At 42.1% G+C, this 12,234-nt stretch overlaps 1 protein-coding gene across 3 annotated transcripts in view; it reads right to left on the bottom strand.

The window, feature by feature from the left end:
* The window catches only part of RTN4 (reticulon 4), a 63,051-nt gene extending 61,225 nt beyond the window's left edge, over nucleotides 1-1,826 (bottom strand). For 2 of the 3 annotated variants that reach the window (XM_056814009.1, XM_007476817.3), the window contains exon 1: nucleotides 850-1,821. In XM_056814009.1, coding sequence (XP_056669987.1) covers nucleotides 850-1,429 — 580 coding nt within the window. In that variant the 5' untranslated portion in view covers nucleotides 1,430-1,821. Of the gene's footprint in view, nucleotides 1-849 lie in introns of all 3 variants that reach the window. The other variant, XM_001375231.5, reaches the window with a different exon arrangement.
* Nucleotides 1,827-12,234: the final 10,408 nt, after the last annotated feature.

Genomic DNA, 12,234 nt, shown 5'->3' with positions numbered 1-12,234 from the left:
AGAGAATACTGGCAGGTCTGCTTCTCCTCGGAAATCGCGACCTAACAGTTAAAGAACTGCCGCGTTCCTAGGCTCAATGTGGCTGCAAACACAGTCACACCATCACTTCGCATTAGAGAGAAAACTGGGCGGTGGCAACAGGACTTAGCCAAAACTGCCTCCCCTCCCCAAGTCTCCACACAGAATACCGCTGGAGGCGCTCTTCTCGTCCGTACCGAGCCAGGAGGTGGTCACCACCAACTGCAGGCCGGGGAAGAAAGAGGTTGGAGCGGAGGCAAAAGGCGGCAGCAGCAGTAGTAGTAGTATTGGGGGCTCCCACAGAACTTCACCCCTTCCCCAGACCGAGCAGGCCCGGGGGGGAGGGGGGGAGCCGCAAACAAAACAAAAAACCCTCCAGAAAGGATGAGCACCAAGGCCAAAGGCCATCTCCCGCCCAGAAACCAAACCCACCCCTTCCCAACAGATTTCTCATTATTTAATATACGCATCCTCCGCTCTCCGGTGAACCACAAGCTCCAGGGACAGGGAGTGGGGCTGGAACAAAAGAGGGAGAAGGGAAAGCAAGTGTGTGGAGACACTGCAGGGAGTGAGAAGAAAATGCACATGGTCCCCGCAACTGAGACGCAGACAATAAAGAAGTCTGAGTAAGACTAGACTAACAATTACAATCACCAACACCACAACCCTGCTCCGCCCCCCCACCCTCCACCCTCTTCCTCGCTCTAAGGCAAGGGGCAGACAAAAGCCCCCAGGGGCTTGGAGGAGGTGGGATGGGCAGGCAGGACCCACCCCCACCCATAGCTCCACCAAACCCAGACGGGGCAGAATGGGGGAGGGGCGCTCACTCACCAGCAGAGCCCGAGGATCCTCTGCGCTTGGGCGCGGCCGGGGTAGAGGGGGGCGCGGCAGGGGCCGGGGTACTCGGGGTCCAAGCGGGGGGCGCAGGATCGGGATGAGGGTCCACGCTGGCCGTTGGGGGAGGGGGTGGAGGCCGGGAAGGGGGCTCGTCTTCTTCCAGCGATGCGGCAGCGGAGGGCGGCGGAGACGGCGAGGACGAGGACACTGGGCTGGGCTCCCAGCGGGGCTGCCGCTCTGGGGCTGCTGGGGGCACCGCAGGCAGGGGCCCGCGAGGAGCCGGAGGCACCGACTCAGTCTCGAAATCCAGAAGGGGCGCGGCGGCGGCGGCGGCGGCGACAGCGGCAGCGTTGACCGGCAGCGGAACCGCAGCCATCCCGGCGGCCGGCTTCCTCTCTAGAACCTCTAGCTCCTCCAGGTCCTCATCTTCGTCCTCTTCCTCCTCCTCTTCTTCCTCTTCCTCCTCGTCCTCGGGCTCTCTCACGAACTGGTACTTGAACTCCGGCTGAGGCCGGGCCGGGCTCGCGGCGGAGCCGGAGGAGGAGACCAAGGGCGACTGGTCCAGGTCTTCCATGACCGGGCTCGGGAGGATGCTGCTGGGACTGCTACTGCGGGGCCGGGAAGGAAAGAAGCGGGGTGGGGAGGGCTTTTCACCCGGGACCCGGGAAATCGCCGAGAGGAACGGAGATGAGGAGTGACTGAAAGAAGAGAGAGGGAGAGAGGCGGGCAGGGGCGCGGCGGCTGCGGCTGCCGGAACAATGAGTCGGCTCCTCCTTGCCTCAGCACCCGCAGCTGCGCTGCTCTGCGCTGCTCCGCGCCGCGCCACCCACCAGCCCCCAGGCACAGCCGCCGCCGCCGCCCTGACCAGGGAGGGAGGGAAAGAAGAAAGCAGAGAGAGGGGAGCGAGCGGAGCCAAAGGACTCTCCGCCCAGTTTGGCGCGATTCCGGCTGAGAGAAACGCAGGGCGGGGCGGGGCTTAGAAGGAAGGGACGGGCCCGTGAAAAGCATGGGCCAATCGATGGTGGGATCCAGGGAATGGACGGCCAGAGGCCCCAATGGTAACGCGTAGGGCAATCAAGGGGCAGGGCTTGCATCCCCGCTCAAGCCGCTGGTGGGGAGGGGGGGAGTGAGTTTCCATGGGCGGGGCTTAGGGACCAAGGGGTCCCGCCCTGGCTTCCAGGGGATGCTCGCCGGGGGGGTGGGGCTGGTTGCCTTGAGGGGTGGGGCGGGTTTGTCGGTTAAAGTTCAGCAGTGGGAAGCCGATTGGAGTGGGAAGGGGAGGATCGGGTGGGAGAATCGCCTTTATGTGTGTGGCAGAGGGGTCTTAAAGAAGATAAATAGCCCCCTTGCTGAAAACGGAACCAAGAAAATACGTGTAAGGGGGCCACGAGGCAAGGCAGATCTTGATTGTTTTTTAAAATATTATAGTTTTTAAACCCGACAGACAATACCAAAGTTCAAAGCCAAAGCGATTTCTTCATCTTTCCCAGGAGCCCTCCAAAACTAACCACCAAATTAAAATCTCAGTGCCTTCCAGCCCCTGACCTGGGGTGGAGATAGAAGTCAAATCAATATAAAAAGGGGAGGAAGATGAGATGTTTGAAAGGCTTTCCACCTCCTTCCTAGAACTTTTAGTCTTTTCAGCCTGCCCTTGGCCTTCGTGGTGGGAAGATGAGTCATCCGGGTGGAGGGTGGGAGCCTAACAGGAAAAAGTTTGCCTCTCTGTCTGGGAGCTAACTTGATTCATGTACATTTAAAGTCAACTCAGTTTTATAATTCAACATTTCTGGTGATTCATGTGTGTTCTGGAAGTTCGGGCCGTGCATCAGTGCATCAGATTTGCAGGATCGGACTTGACCCTTTCACTTCCTACAAAATTTTGAAATTTAGAGAAATTGCTTTCATCATAGACAAGAAAATCTAGAAATTTAGATGTTTTTTTTTTTAATTTCCAAAATATAGTTTTCATTTCCAAGGTGTTCATCTGAATTGAAAAGTATGGATTGCTACTGGGAATTGCTAGTTATTAAAATGGTCATTTAAACAAAATTCAAACGTTTCAAAAGATCATTCTTCCAACTTATATTGACTTAGGAGTAATTTAGAAAAGGGAATATTGAATGGAACATCCCATTCACCCCTTCACTCTTTTCATGTATGTGAAAGTAATTAACATTTTTACTTGGTAAAATCAATTATCAGACGTGAATTAAACATAAATTATGAAACTTTATGGCCAGAATTCTTCTTCCTGCTATTGCAAACTGTCTAATTTCAGAGATTAATTTCAACAAACATATAAGTGCCACCTACCTCCCCACCCAAATTACCTCATATTAATTTTGTATTTTTCACTATGTACTTGCATATATAGATGCCATTTCCCCTATTAGAATGTAAGCTCTTTCAAAAGGAAAGGGTCCTTCATTTTTTGGTTTTGTATCCCCAGTAAACAGCATAGTGTAAATTCGTATAGATTCATTGACTGCCCACTGCTCTCAAACCACTGTTCTAAACACTAGGGCTATAAAAATGAAAAACACCACTGCCTTAATCATAACAAGATTTGGCACAAGAACCAGAAAGGACCTCAGGAGCCATCTAGTTCAGCTCCCTGTTTAACAGTAGAGGAAACAGACCCAGGGAGATTAAATGACTTGCTTAAGGTTACCCAGGTGTCTAACACAATTGAATTGAAACCTAGATCTCTGACTCCAGAAAACCATTGCTACCAAAGGGTGTACAACATGGACACAAGTGGGATGCAAAGCTGATTTGTGAAAAGAGCAAAGGAGAGATTCAAAGGGCTATATGTAAGAAAATTTGAAAAGAAAGAAATCTCAGCTGAAAGATGGAGAGATCAGGGAAGTCATCATGGCAGAAGTGGTGCCTAAACTGGATCTTGAAGGAAAAGACGATTTTCAGTTGAAGTTTGGGAGGCTCTAGGCATGGGACATGACATGGTCAAATATCCTTTAGGACTTCTATCTCCCAAACTCATTGCTATTTCCCTCTAAGTAACTAAAAGTAGTTCTAAAAGACAGGTAAAAAGGGCAACTAGAATTATGAATGGATAACAGTTTATCACATGATCACCTAAAGGAAACGGGATGTTTAGCCCAAATAATTCAATTCATTAAACATTTTCTAAGTACCTACTTTATATCTGGCACAATGCTAAGCTGGAGCAAAAAAGGTCCAAAAAGGCAATCCTTGCCCTCAAGAAGCTAATGGGGGAGACAACATGCAAACGAATATATACAAAACAAGTTTGTTTAGTCATCCCTCAAAGGACATCCTCTCACTTTCCAAATCCTTGACACCACAAAAGGATCTGCTATATATATTTTTGTACATATAGATCCTTTTCTTTTTATTTTGATCTCTCTGGGATATAGACCTAGCAGTGGTATTATAAGGTACGCAGAGTTTTATAGTCCTTTGAGCATAGCTCCAAATTGTTGTCCAAACTGTTAATTCCACCAACAGTGCATTAGTTTCCCTATTTTTCCACATTCCCACCAGCATTTGTCATTTTCCTTTTCTGTCATATTAGCTAATCAGATAGATATGAGGTAGTACCTTGGTGGTATCTTAATTTGCACTTCTCTAATCAACAGCGATTTAGAGAAATTTTTTCATATGACTATAACTTTGATTTCTTCTTCTGAAAACTGCCTATTCATAAACTCTGACCATTTATCAACTGGAAAATAGCTCTTATTTTTATAAATTAGTCTCAGTTCCCTATGTTTGAGAAATGAGGTCTTTATTAGAGAAATGCTATAAACTTCCCCCATTTTCCTGCTTTTCTTTAAATTTTGACTGCATTGGTTTTGTTTGTGCAAAAACAAATTAATTTCATGTAACTAAAATTATCCATATTTACTTCCTGTGATCTTTTCTTGATTATTCATAATTTCTTCCCTTAATCATAAATCTGACAAGGTAAATTTTTCCATGCTCCCTTAATTTGCTTATGATATCCTTTATAGAGGGAATGAGGATTCAAAGGAATTCCTGGAGTCAGGAAGACCCAAGTTCAAATCTGACCTCAGACATGTGCTAATTATATGACCCTAGCCAGTCACTTTAAAACATTGTTTGCCTCAGTCCACTAGAGAAGGAAAAGCAAACAACTCTAGTATCATTGCCAGGAAAATTTCATGGATAGTATTGGTATGCTATAGTCCATGGGGTCATGAAGAGTTGGACATGGCTAAACAACTGAACAGAGCTTTCTGTCTAATTCATTTACTCATTGGTTTATGTTGTGAGATGTTGGTTTATACCTTGTTTCTGCCAAACTGCTTTCCAGGTTTCCCAGCAATTTTATCAAAGAGTGGGTTCTTAGCCCCAAAGCTTGGATCTCTGAGTTTATCAAACACTAGATTACTCTCGCCATTTATGGTGTACTTAATCTATTCTACAGATCTACCCATCTCTATTTCAGAGCAGAAGAGAAAGAGGCTGAGTACAAATTAATTGTCTTCAACTGGTTGACTCCATGAGATATAGGATACAATGTAGAAGAAGAGATAATGTAGGAAAGTGTTCTGCTTCAATCAATCAGTAACATATATTAAGCACCAACTGTGTTCCAGGCATTGAACACTGATAATGCAAAAAGAGAGAAATCACAAAGCTTCTTTAAAGTCCAAGTTTCTCTCAGAAACAAAACCACATCTTTTTTTTTAACAGAAACCAGTATTGCTCTATGACTTCCAGCAATCAAATACCACAATGTCCTTAGATTTAAAAATAAATATCACACCGAGGGCAATGGAATGGCACGCGAGGAATATGAAGAACTGCAACACATAACATAAGTCTTCAAAGAAGAACTAAGTAAGGAAGTCATTGGGAAAATGTGTATGAGAAAAAAAGAAGATAGATGGGTCTCATGGTTCAGTTAAAGAGTTCATGTGCTCCACCAATATCTTCAGAAAAGTTAAAAAAAGTGAGGAAGGCCCCTTCCATGTTGGGTAGAATCCTTGCAGGAAACTTCTGAAAGGACATGGACAAGAATGAAAGGAGTAACTTCCATGGGTGGGTTGCAATCTGCATTAGTGGTTCCATTGAAATTGAGGGCACAGATCCATTTGAGAATGTGGCAGATAACTCAAAATAATATTTTCTCCCATATATTTGTGTATATAAATATGAAATATATATATATATATATATATATATATCTCATGTATATACACATCTATAAAGAGATACAAATAAGAAGGTACCAAAGAGAAATTCTTTGGCAGATGGGATTTATTTTTCTCTGAAGCACACAGGATACACAGCAGCAGTTGAACTTTTCCCACCCTCTTCCCAAGAACCTTAATTTAACCTGAACTGCTAAAATCCCTCTGAAATGTTCAGTGACGTATACAGATTAGTGATGCAGCCTGAGAAATTTCAGAGAGACCATCTATCAACTTCAGCTTCCTTATGTAAGATTCTCATAGTCACAGGTCTGCCTTTGTACTTCTTCCAATTGAAATATTCCTGAAGGACTAGTTTTCTTGGACTATCCCTAAGTTTTACAAAACACAATACATATCATAGAAAATGACAAACGTAACCATAGTCAGTAGCAATTGACATGAGGACTCTTGTCGATTCTCCCCAAACCACCTCCAGCCTCCCCCCGCCCCCCCCCCAAAAAAACCCTGGAAGTAGTGATTAGAGCCATGTGTGTACCTGGGATCAGGGAAGGCCCAGGTCTGAATCCTGTCTCCTGTCTAGCTGAGTGACCTTTGGCAAGTCACTTAATCTCCCTAAGTCTCAATTTCCCCATCTATAAAATAAGGATGATAATAGAATATATGTATATAGGGTTGGTGTATCCAGGGAGATACAAAAAGTACTTTGCAAACCTTAATGCACTATACAAATTGTATGATGATGATGATATGTAATGAGTGACCTGCCCAGGTGATGATGATAATGATAAAATTTTTAATATGATAATAATATATTTGATATGTGATGATACAGGATTTTAGTATTTCTTTTTTTTTTAACCCTTTCCTTCCATCTTGGAATCAATACTGTGTATTGGTTCCAAGGCAGAAGAGTGGTAAGAGCTAGGCAATGGGGGTTAAGTGACTTGCCCAGGGTCACACAGCTAGGAAGTGCCTGAGGCCAGATTTGAACCTAGGACCTCCCTTCTCTAGTCCTGGCTCTCAATCCAATGAGCTACCCAGCTGCCCCCAGGATTTCTGTATTTCTAAGAAATTATTTGATTTGTGCTTAAGGATAAGATCAAATCTACATGCTATTATAGTACAATTAAATAAAGGAGGAAGAAAAGAAAAGGTGGTCATTTATGTCTGGAACTAAAAGATATGAATGGAACTTAAAAATCACAAAATTTGCAATAGACACAAGTACTTTCATAACAATAATTTGAAAATTGTCATATACTTCTCAGAAACATCAAGAATCAACTTATTTGATTTGCTGATTTGAGGAGCAATTGGAATATGGTAGAAAGACCACTGTATTTAGAAGCAGAAGGCCTGGCTCTGAGTTTGTCCCTTACCAACTTTATAAACTTGGGTAGTCAATTTACTGCGGGTCTCAGTTTCCAAATTTGTAAAATTCAGAAGTTAAAATAAATGATTTTCAAGGTTCCTTCCAGCTTTCATATTTGGAAGATAAGAAGAACTAAAGGCAAAATTCAAATGCTGCCTGGCCCATAATAAAGAATAAAATACTTGTTGGCTGATGAATCATGATAATTTCTGATGTCTTCATTGAGTAAATATATCTTAAATATTATCCTGTCATCATTCAAAAATTGTGGTATAACCAGACTACTGGTTTGGCTATTATACCAGAGAACTGCTAAAGATTTGTGCTGTCTGATATAATAATAGCATTTTTAGAGTACTTTCATATTTGCAAAGCATTCTATATACATTATCTCATGTGATCCTAGAAACAGCCCCGTGAATTAGGAAGACTGTATCAGGACTTTATCTTCCTAAATTCAAATGTGACCTCAGACACTTACTGGCTGTGAGACCCTGGGCTACTCTCTTAACCCTGTTTGCCTCAGTTTCCTCATCTATAAAATGAGCTGAGAAGGAAATGGCAAACCACTCCAGTATCTTTCCCAAAAAAATCCTAAATGGGATGTCAAAGAGTTGAATAAAATTGAAAAATTACTGAACAACATATAGCTTAGAAAATGTCTGAAGCAAGATTTTAATTCAGATTCTCCTAACTCCAAATCCAACATGCTATCTACTGTACCCACCAGATATTTTCCTATGATCCTTGTGGAGCATGGGAAATGAAGTGACCCTGTTGAACACCAGGATATAACTTACTGGGTAGGGAGAAGTTGCCATCCTTAGAGATAAATAGCAAGAGTCTCTGGATGACAGACTGAGAGCTAGAAAAACATTCAGAAGTCATCTAGTCCAATTCATACCTGAACAAGAATTCTCTGTATTATCTGTAATATCTCTTCAACAAGAGCTCTCCTTGGAGAACTCTGGTGAGAGGGGCTCTATAGCCTACTAAGGAAAGCCAGTCTAATTTTGCTTCATTCCAACTGTTTATTTGTTTTTGTACATGCTTAACAAATGTTTGTTTTTAAATAATATTTTATTTTTCCCATTTGCTTATAAAAACAATTTTAACATTCATTTTTTAAAAGTTATTCCAAATTCACTCCCTCCTTCCCACTGTAAGAAATTAAATTTAGGGTTTGACTAAGTATGAGAATTCCAAGGTAATATTTTAGTCAACAATTTAAAATATTATAGATCAAGTCAAAATAACTTTTACAAAGAGATGGAAAAAGTGAAAATAGAGAAATGTAAGAAGACAGTAGAGAAAATGTCTAACCTATCACACTAAATGTTGCTCTAGTATTCCACTCAGGTGTTCAGCTCAGCCCGTGGTATCTTATGTAAGGGTTCTACCTATGCAAACTCCTCCAGGAGAGGAAGGCCTCTCCAGAACTAATCTCTCCAGAAGCCAGGAAAGGAAGGCCAGCTACTCATTCACCCAAGACAAAGTCCAAAGGAGAAGATCCAGGAGCAGTCCTCTAAGAAACAGTCCAAGAGCCAAAGTCAAGGTCCAAGCCGAAGGTCAAGTCCAAAGCACCTCCAAAAGCCAAGTCACTAGGAGAAGCCCCAAGCCAAATATCCAAACCAAAGGTCCCCTGGATAGGAAGTTCAGGACTTTTTAATAGACCTTTTTCCGTGTCACTTCCTGTCCCTTCCTCTCTTCACAGGGGCCAATCACAGCTTCCAAATTGCCTAGCACTGGCCAGAGAGGCAGTGTCTGTGGGATCCACCTCTCATCCTCTGAGAATGTAAACTCTTATCAAAGGATTCACAAGTTTCAGACTGATCGAGTTAAAAGGGTAGAGCTCTCTAAGTAAGTGACTTGTGAATTCTCTCATTTGATGGCTAAGGAAGTGTTAAGTAGGGGTTTTGTTACAATTAAACGAGTGGTTGCCTTAAACTGTGACCACGTAAATATGGTTTCAAATCAAAAATATAGTGGTCACCAGGGAAAAATTCCCAAATATGAAATATACCCAAGTCAGCTGGATTTTTATGGAGATTTTAATTAATACAAATAAGGAATTAATGAAAGAGAGAGAGTAAGAGGAAACAATGAGAAAAAGGGCTAGGCCAGCCTAGGCCCAAGCCCTAAGAGAGAGATCAGTCAGTCTTTTATCCACTCACCACAAGATTTGTCCCAAACAAGATTCTAGTGTTCAGAGAGCCCCACCAGTTCAGCTTCAGCAAGCTGAACTAAGTTCAGCCACCAAGCCCTTCAAGGCAGCTCTGGCAAGCTGCCTCTCTCCAATTCAACTTTGGCAAGCTGAATTTTCCAGAGACCTCTTTTGAGCTCCTTTTAAAGAGAATTTTCTCCTATGTCACCTCCCCTAAGTTCTCACATCTACCAATCACAGTAGATGTTTTTCCAAAGGACGGACCATTCTTAATTGACACCTTCTTTAGTTCTCAACTTCTCTGGGTAGACTAAAACTTCTGAGTGAGTTCACACCTCTTTGCCCCTTGCAAGTTTGCAAGTTGCCTGACCTTCATAGGTACTTAGCACCTTTTTGTATTAGATCTAAAAATAAACTTAGCTTAAGGGATTTTGCCTCACTATAAGTATGAGTTAAGTACTTTTCATTGTTCAGTAAGGCGTTTACAACTTTATCTTCCCCTAAAGTATGCTTAAGTATGGGTGGAGTAGAGTTCTCACATTCCTGACTAAGTCCCTTCATTGTTTAAAATGGGGAATGGTCTTAACAGAATCTTATGAAGTAGGGTCTGAGAATTTTTAAGATTCAGTTTCTTGATAGATTAATTCAAAATAGACAAAGAGAATAAAGAATTCTCTTTCATGCCATCCTCCCTCCCTTACTTCCCCTCACCCCTCCCTGCTTCCTGAGATAGTAAGCAAGGTGATAAAGATTTTTCACATATAATTATATAAAACATTTTCCATAATAGTTATTTTATGGAAGAGATTTCAAAAAAAGAAGGAGGTAAAAATAAAGTGAAATATAGTATGTTTCTGCTTTGAGTCCATCTGATGTGGAGTCTTTCTTGGAGGGAAAATGGCATTTTTATCATGAACTTCTGATAACATCTTGGATCACTGCATTGCTGAGAATAACTGGGTCATTCACAGTTATTCATCAAAAAATGTTGCTGTTTCTGTGTACAAAGTTCTTCTGGTTCTACTTACTTCACTTTGCAACAGTTCATATAAGTCTTTCCCAATTTTTCTGAAATCACCCTGTTTGTCATTTCTTATAACACAACAGAGCTATTCCTCATTAATGAACAACCTCTCAGTTTCTAATTTTTTGCTGTTATAAAAAGGACTGGTATAAATATAAGTCCTTTTCCTTTTTTTAAAAAAAATCTCTTTGGGATACAGACCTATTCTTTATTCCAATTGTTAAGAAGTTTTTCCTTCCATCAAGTCCACATCTATAAGCAATTGGTAGTGCAATGGGCAGTCCACTGGGTCTGGAATCAGGAAATTCAGATTCAACCTCAGACACTTACTAGTCACTTAATCACTGTTTTCTTCTCAGCAGCCAAGTCTAATACTCTCCTACATAATAGCCCAAATGTTTGAGAATTGCTATTAAATTCTCTCTATCTTGAAAAGCAGATTTAAATATTCCTAGTGCCTTCATCTGATCTTCATGTGGCATGTTTTTTAGTCCATCTTCCATTTTGGTCATACTTTTCTAGACTCACTCCAGTTTATCTATGCCCTTGATAAAAAGATTGTGTCCAAATCTGAGCCATATTTCAGATGTGTTCTGATTATTAAAGATTTAAACTTTACAAAGATTTTTGAGACACCTCATATTGTGTATTGTAACCCTAGATGCTTGAAAACTATTCAAGTAAAATACACCACACCAATACAATATTCCATATTTATAATACTACCACATATGGGGCCTCCCTGTAATAGAAAGGCAATGTTCTGCACCCCCTTATCAGGAGTGTAATGGAACCAATTATCAACTAACTCAAGAGAAAGTATTGTTAAATTTTCAGTTTGAGGCAAACACTCAAAATTAGGGCTTGATTTATTGTTTAGATTTGAGAAAGTGGAAACTTTTTTTAAGATTAAACTTAAAAGTACATCCTGTGCCCATTTTTTCCCTAGAGTTGACTGTTAAATATTTATCAACACTCCCTTTGCCATCTATTCCCAATATTCGTTCCCTTCTTTCCTCCCTCTTTCTAGGTGATCCTTTGCCTTCCAGGGACTTATAAAAAGTCCTTCTCCCTTACAATACTTCCAAGGTACACCATTCCCAAGAGTAAATGTCTCTGGAAGCTTGCTACTACAAGATTCCCAAGCTAAGAAATTCAGGTTTGATAATAATAATAATAAGCTAACATTTATATAGTACCTAATGTGTGCCAGGCACTGTGCTAAGCACTTCACAGTTATTATCTCATTTGATCCTTCCAACAACCCTTGGAGGTAGGTGCTATTATTATCCCCATTTGACAGATGATGCAAACAGGTTAAATGTTTTGCTCAAGATCACACAACATTCAGAGCTCTGAGGAAAGATCTGACCTTGAGTCTTTCTGTGTCCAGGCTCAGTCCTCTATTCCCTGGACCATCTAGCTGCCTGCTAGAGAACTGACCACATCCACACAGTCCCCACAATCACAATAATGGGGAAGGTCAAGGACTGAGCTTGTTCCTCCTATTCATGGCCTCCTGCCTCATTGCTTCTTGGTTTTGGCAACCAAAGAGCCTGGCTTGAACCAGATCCTTAACTTGGCTCAGGAACTCATGACCCACTGCTGCCAGCCTATATTCTTGACATCTCCCATCTGACCCAGGAATTTCCAG

The sequence above is a fragment of the Monodelphis domestica genome, chromosome 1 (assembly GCF_027887165.1).
Source record: "Monodelphis domestica isolate mMonDom1 chromosome 1, mMonDom1.pri, whole genome shotgun sequence".
In the NCBI taxonomy this organism is placed as follows: domain Eukaryota; kingdom Metazoa; phylum Chordata; class Mammalia; order Didelphimorphia; family Didelphidae; genus Monodelphis; species Monodelphis domestica.
This window is presented reverse-complemented; position numbering and strand designations above follow the sequence as displayed.